The sequence below is a fragment of the Poecilia mexicana genome, unplaced genomic scaffold, assembly GCF_051168715.1.
Source record: "Poecilia mexicana isolate PSO_F unplaced genomic scaffold, ASM5116871v1 scaffold_13, whole genome shotgun sequence".
In the NCBI taxonomy this organism is placed as follows: Eukaryota; Metazoa; Chordata; class Actinopteri; order Cyprinodontiformes; family Poeciliidae; genus Poecilia; species Poecilia mexicana.
Genome location: NW_028263382.1, coordinates 8,079,762 through 8,100,214, shown reverse-complemented (window position 1 = coordinate 8,100,214; position 20,453 = coordinate 8,079,762). Strand labels below are relative to the sequence as shown.

General features: G+C 40.0%; 2 protein-coding genes across 2 annotated transcripts in view; one reads left to right on the top strand and one right to left on the bottom strand.

The window, feature by feature from the left end:
• Nucleotides 1–1,115: 1,115 nt before the first annotated feature.
• Nucleotides 1,116–8,439, top strand: LOC106919403 (galectin-4-like). The gene is made up of 14 exons (XM_088012106.1): nt 1,116–1,160; nt 1,848–1,936; nt 3,099–3,303; nt 3,742–3,855; nt 3,934–3,972; nt 4,057–4,083; nt 4,459–4,488; nt 5,978–6,001; nt 6,100–6,126; nt 6,202–6,228; nt 6,319–6,348; nt 7,853–7,941; nt 8,013–8,178; nt 8,251–8,439. Exons 1-14 carry the CDS (start codon nt 1,116–1,118, stop codon nt 8,392–8,394), a joined length of 1,056 nt encoding a protein of 351 aa, XP_087868232.1. The 3' UTR covers nt 8,395–8,439.
• The window catches only part of axl (AXL receptor tyrosine kinase), a 47,157-nt gene continuing 35,139 nt past the window's right edge, over nt 8,436–20,453 (bottom strand). Inside the window, exons 13-20 of the mRNA XM_014990286.2 lie at nt 19,468–19,563; nt 18,800–18,877; nt 18,498–18,590; nt 17,195–17,316; nt 16,637–16,746; nt 14,927–15,086; nt 13,124–13,260; nt 8,436–12,097 (exon numbers count right to left, since the gene is read on the bottom strand). Of these exons, the coding sequence (XP_014845772.1) occupies nt 11,641–12,097; nt 13,124–13,260; nt 14,927–15,086; nt 16,637–16,746; nt 17,195–17,316; nt 18,498–18,590; nt 18,800–18,877; nt 19,468–19,563 (1,253 nt within the window). The 3' untranslated portion in view covers nt 8,436–11,640. The remainder of the gene's footprint in view (nt 12,098–13,123; nt 13,261–14,926; nt 15,087–16,636; nt 16,747–17,194; nt 17,317–18,497; nt 18,591–18,799; nt 18,878–19,467; nt 19,564–20,453) is intronic.

Genomic DNA, 20,453 nt, shown 5'->3' with positions numbered 1-20,453 from the left:
TCCCCTAAATGTCGTGTTGTAGCATGTAGCGCTAGCAGAACTAATAATGAGGGTGCTAGGATTAGCTTAGCTACCTTTTAGCTAGCTGTGTACACCAACAGGAAGTTGCTTCTGCTTGAGGTGGAAGACATGTTTAATAAGAAATGTTTCCACATTTATTCACGTCTTTTTAATCTGAAAAGTGTGGTGTGCCTTTGAATTCAGCCAGCCCTGTGTAATTTAATCTCTGTTTAAATCCAGCAGTTCTGTGACAGTTTAGTGATACTGAAAAAAAAGCACCATGAAACCCAACAACCAGACCAGTTTATTTTTTAGTTATTTTTTAACCACATTTCAAAAGAAAAGCAAAGTGTGATTTTCACCAGTTATTTTTCAGTAAAATTGTATTTATTTTTGTCAGTTTCAGGTTGTTTCCCACTGCAGACTTTAGCATGTTGATGATTTAAACCATACATTAGTTTTAAACTAAGAGCAGTTATTTTCCAAAATACATGTAATTTTTATCGATTAGAAATATTTTCTTTGATTTAAATGTTTCCGTTTTGACAACGTAGGTTGGAATATTTTAAACATCCTGAGTTTCTACTGGGCTTTTATCTTTAGTAAATATGAAGGATTTTCTGATAAAAAGATGCAGATTTTCCATTAACTTTCCTGCTTTTGTTCCCTGAAACATTTGTATTTGTACACATGCCTTCGCGCTGAGTTTGCAGGCGTTAAGCGGATTAACCTCCCATCTCAATGCAGAACAAAAGCAGAAAAATACCCGCAGTTACCCGGCCGGAGGTAAGGATGGGCAGTTTCTGTTTCCTGAAAATACTCAGAATCACTTTAATTAATGTAATAACAGAGGAGCAAAGAGATCAGATCACAGGAGCTTCGTTTTGAATATGGTAAATAATTAGAGTTTTGGTTTGAGATGTTGAACCGGCTGGTTAAAACACGCCCTGCATGTTTTATTAACTTTTCTCTCCAGTTAAAGTCAACAGGAACTCAGGAACTCAGCAGCTCGTTTGTCTGTTTCTCCTCCCTCCTCCTTCGCTCATATAAAGTAAAGTTCAGATTTTCCTGCATCGTCTTTCCTGCTCCTGTTTTCCCGCTTTCTGTTTGTCGCCATGACTTTCGTCGCTCCTCCAGGCTACCAGCCCGTCTACAACCCCGTGAGTATCTGCTGCCGGACTTTGACTGGACCAAACGGACGAAAACGGTCAAAAAAATGTTTTTTGTTTTTTATTTTGAGCCTCAAAGTTCAGTTTTAATGTAACAAGTAAAGCTGAGGCAGTAGAAGTAATTTAATTACCAAAGAATGACGGAGGGTATAGAAAATATGTAAAAATTAAATTATACGAGAATAAAGTCGTAATTCTCGTATAATTTCAACGTTTTTCTCGTATTTTTAATTTTACTAATAAAATGGATCCGTTAACATTAAAAAGTCTCTTAGCAAGTTGAAAATAGTTTTTGTGACCAAAAACAATCAAATTGAGTTTGAGTTGGATTTTTTTACCATTCTTCTTTTCAAAGCTTAATTATGTTCAAGGCTTTAATCTGCAGATTTTAAACCTGCTTTATTAAATCCTCACAGCGCCACTTATTTAAGGATTTTAGTAAATTAATTTACGAAAATCTTGTTTTTGTTTTTAAAGGTTCCACTTTGAGAAATCGTGAAAGTTAGTTGGATGGTAAAACTATCGCTCTCAAACTGCTTTTCAGTTCGTTTTTAACCTCAGAAGTTGCATTCTAGACTTTTTTTACTCATGCTGGTCTTTTTCGTTTTCCTCAATAATCGCCTTTCAGCTCTAAAAGTTGCTGATTATTCTAATCTGAATTATTTTGGGCCTCTGCAGAGCATTCCTTACCTCGGCCCCATTTATGGCGGCGTTCGGGTCGGAGCATCCGTCTACATCCAGGGATCGGTTCCTGAAAACATCACCAGGTGAGTTTTTAAAACATTTTACTGAATCTGAGGCTTTTTTATCCATTAAAACATTTTTATTTTCTCCAGAGAAACTTGTGTGACCTCTCTCTCTTTAACTCGCCGCTCGGTTTTTATCTCCTTTTTTTACAGTCATCTTTGACTTTGGGCGTGTATTTAAAGGCTGTTATCGGCTAAAACACACAGAGAAAAATGTTTATTTATTTCACAACATCTTCTGTTCCCGGATCCACCCGATTACATTCTGCAGATTAAAACTGTTTCCTCCTGTAAAAGTGTTTACAATTCCTCTACATCATCCCTTTATGTCACAACGCAGCCCAAAGTTTAAATCTATTTTTTATTTGATAGACAAACACAAAATAATTTATGGCTACATGTGATTGTTTTTATAGGAAATAAAACAATATTTATGGCGAGGTAGGAAGGCCAATGTAGAAAGAAAATAAAAGGAGTAAATTTCCACAAAAAACTTTTTCTATTAATCTCAGAAATTTTCTAGAAAAAAAACTTGGAAATTTGCTGATGGCAAAAATTGTACATTTGCAACAAAAAAAAAAAAAAAAATTTAGATTAATCTTATAAAACTTATAGAAAAGCCAAAGAAATGTCTGAGCATGAAAAGTTGAAAATCTGAGATAGAAAAGTTCAGACATTTTGAAATGAATCTCAGAGATTTTCAAGAAAAACCCTGGAAATTCCTGAGCTTGAAAAATCTGAAATTTGTTTAAAGTAAAAAATTGAAATTTTGAGGTTAATCTTAGAAGTTTTCTAGAAACAAATTTGGAAAATTATGAGTTTGAAAAAAATGAAACATTTGCTAAAAAACAACTAAAATTTTTAGAGTAATCTGAAAAATATTCTTTAAAAAAACGTGGAAATTTACATTTTTTTTCTCACTTTTGGAGCTCAGAATTTTTCCTTTTTTTCTTTAGAAAACATCTCAGATTAATCTCAAAATTCCTGAGTTTTTTGGCAGGAATGTACTCCCTTTTTGTGGAATTGCTTCATGATTCTGTTTGTTTCTGAGAAACATCTGAAATGCTTCTGAACACGAACACTCGGCTCTTTGTCTTGGTTTGCTCAGAATAAATCGACTTCGGTTGTGATGTGAGAATAAGTTGGAGGTTTGCTGCGGTTAACTCGGTTCTGTCTCTCCCAGGTTTCGGATCAACCTTCTGTGCGGAGAGTCGGACTCTAGCGATGTCGCCCTGCACTTCAACCCTCGATTCGACGGCTGGGACAAAGTGGTTTTCAACAGCCGCAAAGACGGATCCTGGATGTCGGAGGAGAAGATCCGCAGGATGCCTTTCTCCAAGGGCGAGGCCTTCGAGTTGGTCATCATGATCACTTCCAAGGGATTCCAGGTAAACAACAACAAGCATGTGGCTTTAAAGGGAACCTATAAATAACACGTTTTGAATATTTTTATACTTCCATTCAGGTCTCTACTGCTTCTAAAAACAGCTTGAAAAACAAACCACCTCATCAGTTTTTGCCAATAATGTTTTTTTTGTTTGGAAATTGAGTCGTTTCAAAAACCTATGGAACATATGTCACAGCAATCACTCCAGCCAAACCAGCCCGTTACCTAGCAACCCCAGCAGAGTTCCGCCCGTTACCTGGCAACTCCAGCAGAATTCTGCCTGTCACCTAGCAACCCCAGCTGACCTCCAGCATGTTTGGTTAGCAGGTTTTACTGCTTTATGCACCAGATGCATTTAAAGTGACAGAAAATGGATGTTATTGATGTTCTCACTGATTAATTGATTGATTGATTAATCTTGATCTTCTTTCTGTTCCAGACTAAAGTCAACGGGAAGGACTTCTTCCTGTTCCCTCACCGCCTCCCTGTGGAGCAGATCCGGGCCATCCAGGTCTCTGGAGACGTTTCCATCCAAACCATTAACATCATTGGGGTGAGCCACACCAGTCGGCCATTTTAATGTCAGTAGATAAATGTAGCAGAAGGTTTCCTGAACGTGTGTCTGCCTCAGGCTGCAGGCGGCGGCGGCGCGCTGCCTGGAGGAACCGGAGTGAGTAAGACAGCCTCACTCAGCTAACAGCTTTACTTTCCTCCATTTGGTCTCATGTCTCAACTATCCATGGCTTATTCACAGGGAGGATATCCAGGAGGCAACATGGGGGTTTGTATTTACAATCAATCAATCTATCAATCAATCTATCCATGTAAAATACAAAACTAACAACAAAACAATATTTTTTTCTGGCTTTATTTGACAGATTAATGTAAGACATATGATTAAATATGTAAAAACAAACATCTAAAATGTCATAACTGTGGCAGAAAGTTTTATTTTTTAAATTAGGCAATTGAAGAAGTTATAATCAACACCAACTGTCGTAATGCTTGACTTCGTGCCCGTGTGCTCAGCTAGCATGACTATGAAATACTCAGGGGTTTAATGGTCTGCTGGATGCAGCGTTGTCGTCTGATTTTTTCTTCTAGAAGAAAGTTTGTCAGAAATAAATTGAAAGAGAAAATATTCTCTTCCTTTCAGCAGGGAGGATACCCAGGAGGCAGCATGGGGGTGTGTACTTTTAAAAAAAAATTTGAATAATTTCCTTTCAGAGTGGCTCAAAGTAAATCAAAATAATTTTTTAATTACTTTTCTGACAAAAACCCAGGGTGGATATCCTGATGGCATGGGCGGAGGAATGGGAGTGAGTATACACACTGTAAAAACACAAAATCTGGCAAACATCTTGGTACACCTCAAATAAGACAAAATAAGAAAACTTACAAGTAACTTTTCAGCAAGATACAGCAGCTTGTTTGAACTAAATTATTCTTTAATATTGATGAAAAAGTTCTAGTTCCACTGGTGGAATGTTCCACTGTGCCGTTACCTAGCAACTCCAGCCAAGCCCGGCCTGTTGCCTAGCAACACAGTTCTAGTTCCACTGGTAGATTAATTCACTTATAACAACGGAAAATGTCTAATGAGTGAAATAATCTGTCAGTGGAACTAGTTATTTTTAATCAATATTAAGTAATTATTCACCAAAAACAAACTCTTGTATCTTTCTGAAAAGTTATTTAGAAGTTAGTTGTGTTTTATTTTTAGTGAACTAAGATATTTGCATTATAAACTAGACCAAAAATACTTGGTAAGATTTTATGTTTTTCCAATATAGAAAGTTCAGCTAAAATTAACATTGTATGGAAAAGTTTATTTCATATTTTCATTTTTTTAAAGCAGGGAGGATATCCAGGAGGCCACATGGGGGTGTGTAGCTCTTTATTATTATAATAATTTCCTCCATATAAAAATAATTTAAATGACTTTCTCTGGTTGAAAATCCAGGGTGGATATCCTGATGGCCTTGGTGGAGGAACAGGAGTGAGCATGTACACTGCAAAAACTCAAAATCTTAAGTATTTTTGTCTAGTTTCAAGTGCAAACATCTTGGTGCACTTCAAATACGACAAAACTAACAGACAGCCAATGTTTCATCAAGACATAGGAGCTTGTTTTAAGTCAGTAATTCCTTAATATTGATTTTAAAACAAAGTTCTTGTTCCACTGGTGGAATATTTCACTGCACCGTCACCTAGCAACCCCAGCCTGTTACCTAGCAACCTCAGCCAAGCCCAGCCTGTTGCCTAGCAACCCAGTTCTAGTTCCACCAGCAGATTATTTTACTTTTAACATGAGAAAAATGTTTTAAATCTGTCAGTTGATTTTCTACGTCTTCATTAGTATTAAGTAATTATCCACCAAAAACTAACTCTTATATCTTTCTGAAAAGTAGAAGTTAGTTTTGTTTTATTTTTAGTGAACTGAGATATTTGCATTATAAACTAGATTAAAAAAAATACTTGGTAAGATTTTGTGTTTTTTCAGTGTGGAAGGTTCAGTTCAAATTAAAACTGTTTCTTTAATATTTTCATCTCTTCTTCAGCAGGGAGGATACCCAGAAGGCCACATGGGGGTGTGTAGCTCTTTATTATTATTATTTATAATAATTTCCTGTAGATCAGAATAATTTAAATAACTTTTTCTGACTGATTTCCAGGCTGGATGTCCTGACGGCATGGGAGTGAGTACATGTCTCTAAAGTCAGATCAAAACATTATTAACGGCTCCGTTTGACATTTTTTCCCGTAATAATCACCTGAAACGTGTAAATATTTGCAGGGCAGATACCCAGGAAGCGACATGGGGGTAAAATCACAACATAACCGTTAATTACCATCAAACGACGGTTTGTGTCATAATTATTACATTACTTCCAAACAGGGAGGTTTTCCAGGATCCCACCTGCCGGTGAGAGAAAAGCTCAGTAATATTGGCATCATTATAGTTTCATACTCATGTTTTCTGATGTTTTTCTCTAATTTTTATAAACCTGTTCAGGGGATGGCAGGGCAGCCGGTCTACAACCCAGTAAGTGTTTCTAACAAACACTTTTATCTCTCACTCTTTTGTATAAACACGTAATTAATGAATTATAAATAATATTTGTTTCGTTTTTAAAGTTCCTGTTTTCATTTTGAGCAGGTCTCAGTTGTAATGTTTGCCGCCCCCTGGTGGTTCAGTAACTGACCTGCAGTTTGTTCTTGACATTTTTAGTTCATGTTTTCAGAATCACAAAGTAATGAAATAATTTACCTGAACTGACCTGGAGGATCTTTTCTCCTGCTGTTTGTAAAGTTACACAGTGGAAAATAAACAATAATTTGGGTTATTTTGTCTGTCATAAAAAAAACAAAACAAAGTTTCATTTTCCAGAATCATGTTTTCAACATTTATTTAAAATGTTTAGATTATCAAACGAAACAATTTCTCATTGTTAGCAGCAGCAGTTTTAGTTTAATGATAATATTTATATTATTTAGAATATAATTCCTGCTCCTTTTGTTAACTGTCTTCAACTCAGTGGTGGCTTTTTCTTAACTTACCTTCAAAATAAAAGCCTCATCTGAAAGTTAAGCAGAAAAAAACAATACTTCTCTAAATCAGCCGAACAGAAGAAGAACCAGCAGCTTCATCGTTTCTGTCCATCTGGTGACGTCTCACCTGGTTTGCATCTCTGTGATTGGATGAACCAATATAGATTATTGATTTCTTCAGTGGTTTGAAAGGCGACGGGTCTGTTATACAAGAATATCAGCTGGGAAGGAATTAGGATTAGAATTAGGGTTAAGGTTGGAGTTGGGGTTAAGAAATTAATCTGTTGTCTGTGCAACAAGTCTAAATAAATAGTATTGAAATTATTTATTCCAGATTAATAACATTTAATTTCTGTTTCTAATGTTATTTAAAATCAAACAAATTATATTTGTCATCCTAGAGTAGTGCTCTTGGGGGTCCTCTGGTGGTCTGGGGGCCCTCTGGTGGTCTGGGGGTCCTCTGGGGGGTCTGGGGGCCATCTGGTGGTCTGGGGGTCCTCTTGGGGGTCTGGGGGCCCTCTGGTGGTCTGGGGGCCCTCTGGTGGTCTGGGGTCCTCTGGTGGTCTGGGGGCCCTCTGGTGGTCTGGGGGTCCTTTTGGGGGTCTGGGAGCCCTCTGGTGGCCCTCTCTGGGCCCTGTGGGGGCCCACAGTGTGTGTCTCAGGGCTCTCTGGTGGCCCTGTAGTGGTCTGGGGGCCCTGTGGGGGTCCTCTGGTGGTCTGGGGCTCTCTGGTGACCCTCTCTGGGCCCTCTGGGGGCCCACAGTGTGTGTCTCGGGGCTCTCTGGTGGCCCTGTAGTGGTCTGGGGGCCCTGTGGGGGTCCTCTGGTGGTCTGGGAGCCCTCTGGTGGTCCTCTGGTGACCCTCTCTGGGCCCTGTGGGGGCCCACAGTGTGTGTCTCGGGGCTCTCTGGGGGCCCTCTCTGGGCCCTGTGGGGGCCCACAGTGTGTGTCTCTGGGCCGGCCCGGTCCTGGTCTCCCAGTAACCTGCTTCCCTCCCAGCCGGTGCCGTTCTCCACCTGGATCCCAGGAGGGATGCTCCCCAAGAGGACCATCATCATCCGAGGCTCCGTCCCCCACGGGGCCCAAAGGTTTGTTCTCGGCCGCCCGGCTGCTCAGATCCCTCCGATAACAGAGTCCTGACAGAACCTCGGTGTCCCAGGATGGGCTTCAACCTGGTGGTGAGCAGAACCCGGGACGTCGCCTTCCACATGAACCCCAGAGTGCAGGAGGGCGTCGTGGTGCGAAACGCCCAGACTGGAGGGCAGTGGGGCAGCGAGGAGCGGCAGCTCAGCGGGTCGCCCTTCGCCGAGGGACAGTACTTCGACGTGAGCCTCACTTCCTGACCGGGTCCGGTTCCACATTCTGGTGCGTCTTTCTGACGGGTCTTCTGTTTCCAGATGTCGATCCGCTGTGGCAACCAGAGGTTTAAGGTGTTTGTGAACGGGCAGCACCTGTTTGACTTCTTCCACCGAACGAACTTCAGCGAAATCGACAAACTGGAGATCGACGGAGACGTGCAGATCTCCTACGTCCACTTCTGATTCTCTGCTTCCTTCTGTCCGATTAAAGCCCAGGAAGAGAATGTGCTTTCGAATTTATTCATTTCTTATGCAAAAACATTGTAAAAAAACACATCGGCAGTGACAAAATCAAAGTAGTTATTGTACAAAAATCCTTAGAAATGTAAAAACACCAGCAGAGAAACATTCAACAAAATGCAGAATACTGGCTCTTTGAAGGCACTTGGGAAGGTTGTGAAAGGCTGATGAGGATGATGAAGAAAAAAATGCTCCAATTACACAGGAAACGGGAAGTGAATCTGTTTCAGCACCGTTTTTTCTAAAAGTCCCACTGATTAAACAGTACCAGATGTATTACAAAAACAAACCAAAAGCAGGAACCGAAGTTTTTCTCCATAACATTCTGTAACTGTACACGGTTTTAAAAGTACCTTAGATGCTCACAAAGAAGCACAGCGCGATTTCTCCTCCCAAAACAGCAAAATTCAATCTGAAGCCGTAATACAGGACTAGAGATAAACAAACTGTTTACATACATAAAAATATAAGTGCATACATGCTGCAGCGCCGCGTTTTCCTCCTCAGAGCAACAGTTTCAGAAACCGCAGAAGAAGAAGAGCAGCCGGATGACGGGTTTCGCTCGTTTTCCAGGATTTGTTCTCATTCAAAGCGTGATTTTTAATTTTATTTTATTTAATTTGGGGACATAATGTCTAAACTACTGGAAGTCATTAGTGCAAAAGTTGAGCAAATACAAAAAATCAGCATCAGAATAAAAACAAAAATCTGAATAACACTGAAACGTTCCTTTGATCTGTACCTGTTTCAGCAAAAACAACTGAAATGTTCAGATTTTAACAAAAATTAAAGAAAATGTGGAAATTTAGCTTAATAGAAAAAAACTCAAATTTTGAGATTAATTTTCAAGAATATTCTGAGTTTGAAAATGTGCAAATTTTTGATGTATTTTCTGAATTTCAAAATTTCTGAGTTTCTTCTAACAAGTTTCTGACTTTTGAAAATTGGAAATTTCCAGATTTTTTCTAGAACAAAAATCTGAAATTAATCTATTTTCATTTTTTTCTAGCAACATTTTGACTTTTCAAACTCAAATTTTTCAGTTTTTATTTTCTAGAAAATACCTGAGATTATTCTCATTTTTCTACCAATATTTAGTTTCCAAACTCAGTAATTTCCAAGTTTCTCTTTAGAAAATGTTTGACTTTTGAAAATCAGACAAAAATCTCCCAGTTTTTTTCTAGAGAATTTCAGAGCTTTTTCTAGCAAACTTTTATTTCAAATTCAGAAATGTCAAAGTTTTTTCTAGAGAATGTCTGAAATTATTCTCAAATGTTTCTAGCAAAATTTCAACTTTTTCAAACTCAGTAATTTCCAAGTTTTTCTAGAAAACTTTTGAAAATCAGAAACCTCAAAGTTTCTGTGTATGTTTTCTGCCTCCAGTGGCCCTGATGCGCCGTCATAAATGGCCCCCATCGGGGTCGTCACTCCGGTGTCGGAGGGAAGGTGCAGACAGTATGTCTTGCGGACTGGACTGGGCCCATGTGCTCACGGCTCGGCCCAGAATGAGAGGAAAACCTCTGGAGATCAGGACTGGCTTCAGATTCAGACACTTTGTCAGCGTTTTGTCACAACCACAAACCAAAACACGGGGAGTTCATGTGACGTTAGAGTCAAAGACTGACGGCAGTAATTTGGGTCATTTTGCTTGTTAAAGAGAAAAACATGGAAGCTGTTTTTAAAACATGTATATTTTCACCATGTTATTTATTTATAACCGTCACAATTTCAAAATATCTATTGAAGTAGATAAAAATCTATTTTGGAGCTAAATATAGATATGTAACCTCAAGCTAAGTATTTAGTTCACAGGCTACATATTTACCTTCAAACTAAATAGAGTTTGAAGCTAAAGATTTAGTTTGCTAACTAAATAGTCAGTTTAAAGCTAAATGTTAAGCTAAAAAGCTAAATATTTAGCCTTAAACTAAATATCTAGTTACTAAGCAAAACTAGTTTAAAGCTAAACATAAGTATAACTAGCTAAACATTTAGCTGTACACAGCTCCAGATCACCTGCTGGAGTAACAATCAGTTCTAAACATTGACTCTGGCTTTAACTCCTTTACTCTGCTGCTGGTTTGTTAAATAAATCTCTAATCATATTTCCCAGTTTGTGGTTGTAACAAAATGAAAAGCGTAGAAAAGTCGAGGCGATGTGAGTCGATGTTTCTGCTCTGCAGGATTGTTCCTGGTCGTACACACAGCAGTGCAAAGAATGAGTATTTTAAACAGATAAATCTTTAACACACCTTACAGTCTAAGGATAAAGCGAATGAAAACGCGTCGTCCATCTGAGTCGATCGGTTCAGCCTGGCAGTGTCGGCTGGTTTCACAGAGGTTTGGTCCAGCATGGCGGCGGAGGGGGTGGGGCGTTTTATTGCAAAGGAGGAGAAAATTCATCTCAGCAGCTGCGTTTTCATCCACCTTCAAATTCAGCAAATTGGAATTATGAAAATAAATTCATTAGATTGAAAAACTGAGGTGAGGCAGTAATTTGTGTTTTCCAGGTACAGAGTGGATTATTTTTACAATGTAGCATTTACATTTTACTTTTAATGTAACGCCTAGAAATTGGATCTTTGTCTCTTTAAGAAGCTCCTGCTCTTTCTGAAGCTCCGCCTTCAGGAAGTCGTCACAACATGGCTCCTCTATTAACCCTTTAACGTTTTTACCAGCGTTGCTCTGAGACCAATTAGGTGTCTGCTAATTGCTGCTGGCTAGTCTGAGGAGCTGAGTGGGGGAGGAGCTGCGCCTCGAAGGCGGGGCTAGGTCCACCCAGACGTTTTGCTCAGCTGAGTAGTTGCCATGGAGACAGAAGGACTTGTCAACCATGCATGAATGAATCAAAGCGACACTCCAGGCCTGTTGATGAGGGAATAACGTTATGATGTAACGCTGAAAGTTGGTTTTACTGCTGAAACCTTTAAAGGAAATGCTGTGCTAGCAAAATTCAGTTTTCTTTTTTACACTAGAAGAGGATTAAAAAAGTTTTGCGCATATTTGTAATGGAAACGCAGCTCCACATTGTGCTACAAATATTAGATCTGCAGCATAAAACCAAGAGCGCCTCCTGCAGTTCGCAGGATGAAGACGAAGCGTCTTCAGAGTCCCTTGGGAATCCGCTCATCGGTTTGAGGAAACCTTCGTGCCATGAGCATGCTGTGGTGAGTTTGTGTTCTGGCTCAGTTACAGCCAGGGCATCCTCCTGGTCGCCTCTATGTCCTCCAGCAGCTCAAACGTCGGGGTGGGGGCCGGGGTGCGGTCCGGCGTGGCGTGGCAGGACGGCTGCAGCGGCAGCGTCGCCGTGGACGACGACACCGGCATGTCCAGGCTCTCCAGCGAATCGGAGAGGGCCCGGGCGGCCTCGCGGCGCGGACAGACGACGTATCGGTTGGGCTGGTGGACCTCCACGGTGGTCACCGACTCCAGTCCCTTCAGGCACAGCGGCGAGGCCTCGGCGGGGTCGCGGCCGCCCACGGCGCCCAGCTCCGAGGACGACTCGTCCATGTTGACGTAGAGGATCTCGTCCGGGTCCTGGGGGTCCGGCAGGTCCTCCAGCGCTTTCTCCAGCTCGCAGCACAGCGTCTCGAAGGACGGCCGGTCCTTCGGGCTCAGCAGCCAGCAGGAGAACATCAGGGAGTAGCTGCAGGTCGGACACAAACCATGAGAATTAAATCATTTTCAGCTTTTCCCATGTCAGTCAGCTGCTCCCTGTTGCTATGGTTACACAGCATAACAAAATATGAAAAATTGCTGCCAAAATCTGTCCAACTACACAGAGAGTAACCATTTTGAGAATAACTTTTCTCAAAACAAATGAAACAAAACAAAAGAAACAAATTTTTTTCCCCCTCAGAAAAGCAGGACTGAAGTTTAGAAAAAGAAAAAAATCTCAGTAAAAATAAAGAGCTACTGAGCAGCACAACTCTAGAAGCCACGGTCATTTTGGGTCAGAAATATACACTTAGGAAGTTCAGTCCATTTATTCTTTTAAATATTAAATGTGGAGTGAAAGTCTGCTGCAAAAACACAAAATCTTACCAAGTATTTTTAGTCTAATTTTGTCTTTTTACACTTCAAATAAGACAAAACTAACTTACAAGGAATTTTTCAGGAAGATATACAGTCTTGGTTTCAGTAAATAATTCCTGAATATTTATTAAAAAGTTTTAGTTCCACTGGTAGTGTTCCGCTGCGCAGTTACCTAGCAACCACACCCAGCCTGTAACCTAGCAACCACACCCAGCCTGTAACCTAGCAACCAAGTTCTAGTTCCACTGGCAGATATTCAAATTCAAGATGCTTCATTAATCTAAATGTTGTAACTCATTAATTTAGATTTTTCAAAGAGTTATTGAAGATCATATTTTATTTATTATTATTATTGATTTATTTTGTATTATTATTATTTCACTTATAACATGAGCAAATGTCTTATGAGTGAAATAATCTGCCAATGCAACCAGAACATTTTCATCAATATTAAGGAATTATTTACTTAAATATTGCTGAAAATGTGGCTCTTAGTTTTGCCTCATTTCAAGTGTTATAGAGATATTTTTACCATAAACAGGACCAAATATTCTTGTTACGATTTAATATTTTTGTACTGATTATTTGGTTATTTCAGTGATGGATTAATCAGATTAAGTGTTTCCAGTGTACTCACATGGAGTCCAGACAGTCTGGAGGCTGTTTGAGTCGGTTCCCTTGTCTCAAATAATCATAAATCTCACTGTTTTCCACCCCGGGGTAAGGCGTCTGTCCTCGTGTGGCGATTTCCCACATGGTGACTCCGAACGACCACTAGGACAGAAAACAGGACAGAGGGGAAGGTAAAAACACCGGAGGGGAAAGGTCAGGACGCGCCGCCTGCCTCCCTCAGACATGATTCTGCACCAGTCGGACATGAACTCCACAGCAGAGTTACAGCCGTGGACCTGGGCGGGTTATGGAGATCATTATCTGTACGTTAACAGAAAAATACCCATAATTCACAGATCAGCATGTGATCCCTCTGAGTTCATGACGTTTGCAGCTGCAGCAGCTCCGTCTGTCCCAGAGGTTTGGCCTCAGAACATCAGAAGAAATAAGATAAACAATGTAGCAGGAGAAAAAGTTTACACTATTTTTACTTTGAAGGCTAAAAACTAAATAAAAGCTGAGTTTTGTTTTTTCATTGATGAGAATAACGAGTCAGTTTTTCTTTCTGTAGTGTTTTAAGAATGTTCTTTGGTTGATGGGTAGTTAGTTTTTATCTTTGTGTGAATGTTTCTTAGAGTGTAAAATTCCAGGTGAGTCCGGGTGAGTCCAGGTAAGTCTGGGTGAGTCCAGGTAAGTCTGGGTGAGTCCAGGTGAATCTGGGTGAGTCTGGGTGAGTCCAGGTAAGTCTGGGTGAGTCCAGGTAAGTCTGGGTGAGTCCAGGTAAGTCTGGGTGAGTCCAGGTGAATCTGGGTGAGTCCAGGTGAATCTGGGTGAGTCTGGGTGAGTCCAGGTGAGTCTGGCTGAGTCCAGGTAAGTCTGGGTGAGTCCAGGTGAATCTGGGTGAGTCCAGGTGAATCTGGGTGAGTCCAGGTGAATCTGGGTGAGTCCAGGTGAATCTGGGTGAGTCTGGGTGAGTCCAGGTAAGTCTGGGTGAGTCCAGGTGAATCTGGGTGAGTCCAGGTAAGTCCGGGTGAGTCCAGGTGAATCTGGGTGAGTCTGGGTGAGTCCAGGTGAATCTGGGTGAGTCCAGGTGAGTCCGGGTGAGTCCAGGTGAGTCTGAGTGAGTCCAGGTGAGTCCAGGTGAATCTGGGTGAATCTGGGTGAATCCGGGTGAGTCCGGGTGAGTCCGGGTGAGTCCGGGTGAGTCCAGGTGAGTCCGAGTGAGTCCAGGTGAATCTGGCTGAGTCTGGCTGAGTCCAGGTAAGTCTGGGTGAGTCCAGGTGAATCTGGGTGAGTCCAGGTGAATCTGGGTGAGTCCAGGTGAATCTGGGTGAGTCCAGGTGAATCTGGGTGAGTCTGGGTGAGTCCAGGTAAGTCTGGGTGAGTCCAGGTGAGTCCGGGTGAGTCCAGGTGAATCTGGGTGAGTCTGGCTGAGTCCAGGTGAGTCTGGCTGAGTCCAGGTGAGTCCGGGTGAGTCCAGGTGAGTCTGAGTGAGTCCAGGTGAATCTGGCTGAGTCTGGCTGAGTCCAGGTAAGTCTGGGTGAGTCCAGGTGAATCTGGGTGAGTCTGGGTGAGTCCAGGTAAGTCTGGGTGAGTCCGGGTGAGTCCAGGTGGATCTGGGTGAGTCTGGCTGAGTCCAGGTAAGTCTGGGTGAGTCCAGGTGAATCTGGGTGAGTCCAGGTGAATCTGGGTGAGTCTGGGTGAGTCCAGGTAAGTCTGGGTGAGTCCAGGTGAGTCCAGGTAAGTCTGGGTGAGTCCAGGTGAATCTGGGTGAGTCCAGGTGAGTCCAGGTGAGTCCAGGTGAGTCCGGGTGAGTCCAGGTACTCACCACGTCACTCTTCGTTGTGTAGACGCGGTCTGCTAAGCTTTCGATGGCGATCCATTTGACGGGCATCTTGGAGATGCGGCCCTGTCGGTAGTAGTCGCCGTTGTAGATCTTCTTGGAGAGGCCGAAGTCGGCCACGCAAACGTTCATGTTTTCATTCAGCCTGAGGCAGAAACAGAAATGTTCATTTATTAAAGATCACATGTTTACCCTAACATATGAACAGGTTAGCATACACAAAACATGTCCATTACTTTTCTTCTTTTACTTTGCTCAGCTGTCAACGTTTAGAGCCGTACAGCTTTGAAAAGCATCAGTGGAGCCCAGGGCCGCTCCAAACCTTTTTGGGGCCCTAAGCAGATTTTTATTTGGGGTCTCCTCCATTAACATGTCAATGCTTTATCATTCATAAGCTAATCCAAGTGTGTAACATATCTACTATCATTAGCATCATTTGTAATTAGCTGTGCCAGTGTTACTATGGCACCTGAGAGGATTAAAGCTAAAAAAAATATTTGGAGTTTGAAATGCAACTATTTGAATGTAACATCAGCTGATAAACACTAAATTCAGAGTAAAAAGAAAAGTTTGACATTTTATTTTTCCTCAAATGTAGTTGTGGTGTCAGGGTTAAATGGGAATTACGAAAACCTCTTCCGCTAGGAAGAGGTGTGTTTGGAAACACATTTTTGGCATTGAGTCACATTATCAACTGCCGGATGTTTCTGCTGCCAGAAACTAAGAAAAAGACAACAGGAAGTGGTAGGAGGATGTGCCAGTGTTTTTTACACGTTATTTTTTTAATGAGTTATTGTGCAAACTCACTTATTCATGTGTGATTTTAATTGCATTTCTTAGTTAATGGAAACGGCAATTGCAAAATTGTGTGTTTTCAACATTAGCAAAATACTGAAGTTCTGCACACATTTGTAAAAGAAATGCAGCCATTAACAGGAAGATATTAACCATTATTTGTGTCACAAGTATAAAATCAACATAGAAATTGTTTTTGTATGTTCAGTTTGTGTTATTCAAAAAATGCTAGCCTGATGTTCTTGGGCGCCCTCTACTGGTGTGGAGGCTGACTAACTTGCCTTTTCATGTTGTCAATCAATAATTCCTTAACATTTATGAAAAGGTTCTGGTTCCATTGGCAAATCATTTCACTCATATCAAGACATTTTCCCAGGTTGTTAGTAAAATAATCTGCCAGTGGAAGCAGAACTTGGTTGCTTGGTAACGCCTGGGCTTGGTTGGGGTTGCTAGGTAACAACGCAGTGGAACATTCTACCAGTGGAACTAGAACTCTTTTATGAATATTCAGGAGTTATTTACTTAAAACAAGCTCCTATTTCTTGCTGAAAAGTTACCATTAAGTTAGTTTTGTCTTATTTTAGGGTACTGAGATATTCACACTAAAAATTAGACAAAAAAAATACTTTGTAAGTTTTGTTGTTTATACTAAAAACATTAACTTATTGCCAGCTTTTTCTTAAAAACTCAGGCTGTTTTCAGAAGCAGTAAAAACCAAAACAGAAGTACAAAAAATATCAGTTTCTGATCATAAGTCCCCATTAAAGTTCAAGTCTCTTCGGTTTTGCTTCGTCCAGCAGACGGTCTTTACCCTCTGCATAAAGACCGCAGAGGGTAAAGACCTCTGCGGTCTTGTGGGGAACTGAAAGAGAGGAAAGTGGAAGAAGTGTTTTTTCTTACATGCAGTTGCGCGCAGCCAGGTCTCTGTGGATGAAGTTCTTGCTGCTGAGGTACTCCATCCCTCGGGCGATGTCGGCCATGAACTTAACCAGCATCTGAGACGGCAGGTACTGCAGGCGGAACAGAGGAGAGCTCGTTTACCCGTTACTCACAGCAGAGGGCGCCAGCGTCCATCTTTTCACAATCACAGCTAACTTTCCAGCAGACTGACTGGATGGTCCTCAGGGAACCATTGGGTGCTTGTTTTTAAAAGTTGGCCCACTTCATAACCATTTCAACATTCTTTATAGGTCTTGCTTTGATTAGAGTTTCTCAGCTCTTCTGGGGATTTAATGCATATCGCTCACAGCTGGCGCCAAAAACGCTTTGTGTTTAGAGCGTTTCTGCTGCCAGAGGGGGAGTGGTTGGAGGCTTATTTAAGAAAAACTTTACAACTGTGCTGAACTTTGGATCCAGTTTTGCTGACATTCATGTGAACTTAGAAACCATAAAGTGTGTGAAACTGCGAGTGCTGGTTTGTTGCTGACTTGGTGCTTTGGGTTGTGTGTTCAGGCGTACCACAGGGCAGTCGCCCAGCCTGGAGTACAGCAGATAGCTGTGCAGGTCGCCGTGCTTCATGTACGGCAGGATGACCACAGGCGACGGGTAACCTTCGCTCTCCACCGTCTGCAGACACACACCTGACAAGAAAGTTTGAAAGAGAACATTAGCATCCACACACTGAAAATGCTGACAAAATCTCCTCTTTTTATTAACTAAATCAATGGAATATGCTGCATTTGTGCAGAATTTGTTCACTTTGTCATTTCAGCTCCCGTTTAATCGTGCTGATTGCATTGAATAAGCAGGAGGCCAAACTCAAAATGTCTGGTTTTTACATTTTTTAGCAACTATTAAAACTGAAATTCAATCACTTGCTAGTGTTCAGCTTTGGTGAATAAACCATATTGAATATGTTGAATCATGAATAAGTCCTACTAACATGTTTTCTGGGTTTCTGTTCATGTTCTTTGGTACTTTCTGTTTTTAAAACCAGCGACATGAAACTTTTATTTTTACAAGCATTTTTCACTTCTTCTTCCAGTGATGAATCTGTTACTAACCTAAACTGATTTCCTCTTTTTCAAAGATCATAAATGTGAACATTTTAAAAAAAATATACATTAAAATATTTTACACTCCAAACATTTAAAAAAGCTGCTGCAAGAAATGAACAAAATCAGTGAAAACAACTCAGTTTTTAATAAACTGACTGATGAGTGAATTTGCAAAAACATAAAATTTTACCAAGTATTTTTTTCTAGTTTCTGGTCCAAATACATTTTAAATAAGACAAAACTAACTTACAAATAATTTTTCAGCAAGAAATAGTTTCACTGGGAGATTATTTACATTTTTATTTTGATGTTTTGTTTTATTTTTTCTGTTTAGCAAATGACAAATTTCTGACTTTTCAGGCTTGGAAATGCCCATGTTTTCATATTAAGTTTCTTAGATTAATCTAAAAATTTCTGAGTTTCTTCGAGAAACTTTCCAACTTTTCAAGCTCAGAAATTTCAAAACTTTTAAAAATGTTTGTCCTAAATTTCTCTAGGTTTTCTAGCAAATTTTAAATTCTTTGAACTTGGAAATGTTCAAGTTTTTCTATTAAATTTCTGACCGATTATTTTCACAGGCAACATGAGGAAAATGTCTTATTATAAGTGACATAATGTACCAGGGAAACTAAAACCTTTTCATCAATGTTCAAGTTTTATTTTCTGAAATAAGCTCATGTGATGAAATGTTACTTGGATGTTCGGTTTTTATGAGTAGTAACATATTTGCTCTGGAAACCGTAGAATAAATATCTGATCCTCACCCAGGAGCCTCATGACGTTGGGATGGTCGAACTCCTTCATGCAGGCGGCTTCACGCAGAAAGTCTTCCATCTCTGAGCGCGTGCAGATTGCAACTGGAGGGGCGACGGTTCACATCGATCACTGTTTGCAAAGCTCTGAACTTTCTCTGATTAATAAGAAATCCCATGAGGGAGGAGCTGGCCTACACCAGGACTTCAAACTATTTAACTTTGTGCTTTTCTTCTCCAAACATCTGACTAAAGCCAATTTATTTCTAAAACTGAGAGGTTTGTAATACTGATTTGTTGTGATGTTGACTCACTCTTCATCGTCTTTACAGCCACCTTGAGAACAGCTTCCTCCTGGTTCAGCAGGCCCTCCATCACAGAGCCAAACTCCCCTGAAGACAAAGCAAAGCAGCAACAACAGACCTTTAATAAAACAACGACTCTGTGAAAAGAAAACCATCAGACACAACAAACACTGCAAAAACACAAAATCCTACCAAGGAATTCAGTCTTGGTTTGGTTAAGATATTTGCTCTAGAAATTACAAAAATACTGGTAATATTTTGTGTTTTTGAAGTGTGAAACAATTCAATTATGAATTTTTATTAAGAAATATGAGCCTGTTTTAATTCAATAATCCTTGAATATCTACAAAACTATTAAGTCGACAAGCAGATTTTTTAGTACAGTTTGAAAAACAATAACATCACTTATATTACATAGAACTGAAAAGTTACTTTTAAGTTAATTTTGTTTTATTTCCAGTGTAATAATATATTTGCATGAGAAACTAGACAAAAAGTACTTTGTAACATTTTGTTTTTGCAGTGTAGAATATATTATATACACCAAAAACACAAAATCTTACAAAGTATTTTTGTGTAATTTGTAGTGAAAATCTCCCAACTAGAGCAGACTACAATCCTTGGTAGGATTTAGTGTTTTTACAGTGAAGGCGAGTAGCTGGGTGTGTTGTGCTGACCTTCTCCCAGCGTTTTCCCCAGAGTGAGTCTGTGTCTGTCCACCATCACGTCCTGGAGCTTCTGCTTCAGCTCGTCGCTGATGCCCAAGCTGTTCACTGGAGGAAACACCAGAGCAGGAGAACAGCTGAAAAATATGCACCCAACACTCCTATTTACTTTGTTTTAGAAAAGAAAGGAAGAAGAAAAATCTATTCAGATCAGATCTGATGTGGAAAAAAATTAGATTATCACCCAGCCCTAGCAGACGTATTCCTCGTTATCACTGCAAAAACTTTTCTCCGATACAAAATCAACCACTTTCTCCTGCCTGTTCAAAACTTTTAAATTTTTTTATATTATGGTTTAGCTCAAATTTAAATAAAGACACCATTATTTATACGTTCAAACTCTAAATATCACAGGAAAAACATTTTTAAAAGAATAAATTTTAAACTCAGAACTGAAGGTTAATTTCAGATGTAATGTGTCGACATCGAGTTTTTAGATTATTGCTTACTTTGTTTTTTTGAGTCATTTATTTATTTATGTTTATTTGTGTTAAATTCTTAAACGGCACTGCAAAAATACAAAATCTTACCAAGTATATATTTTTTTTTCTGGATTCCAGTCTAAATATCTCGGTACACTTGAAATAAGACAAAACTGACTTAGAAGTAACTTTTCAGTAAAATATAGAAGCTTGTTTTAAGTCAGTACTTCCTTAAAATTGGTGGAAAAGTTCTAGTTCCACTGGTAGAATGTTCAACTGCACCGTTACCTAGCAACCCCAGCCAAGCCCAGCCTGTTACCTAGCAACCAAATTCTAATTCCACTGGCAGATTATTTCACTTATACCATGGAAAAATCTTTTGTTATAAGTAAAACAATCTGTCAGTGGAACTAGTTTTTTTTTTTAATCTATATTTAAGAATAATTTACTCAAAACGAGCTTCTATATTTTGTTAAAAAGTTAGGTGTAAATTTGTCTTTTTTACTTTATTTCAAT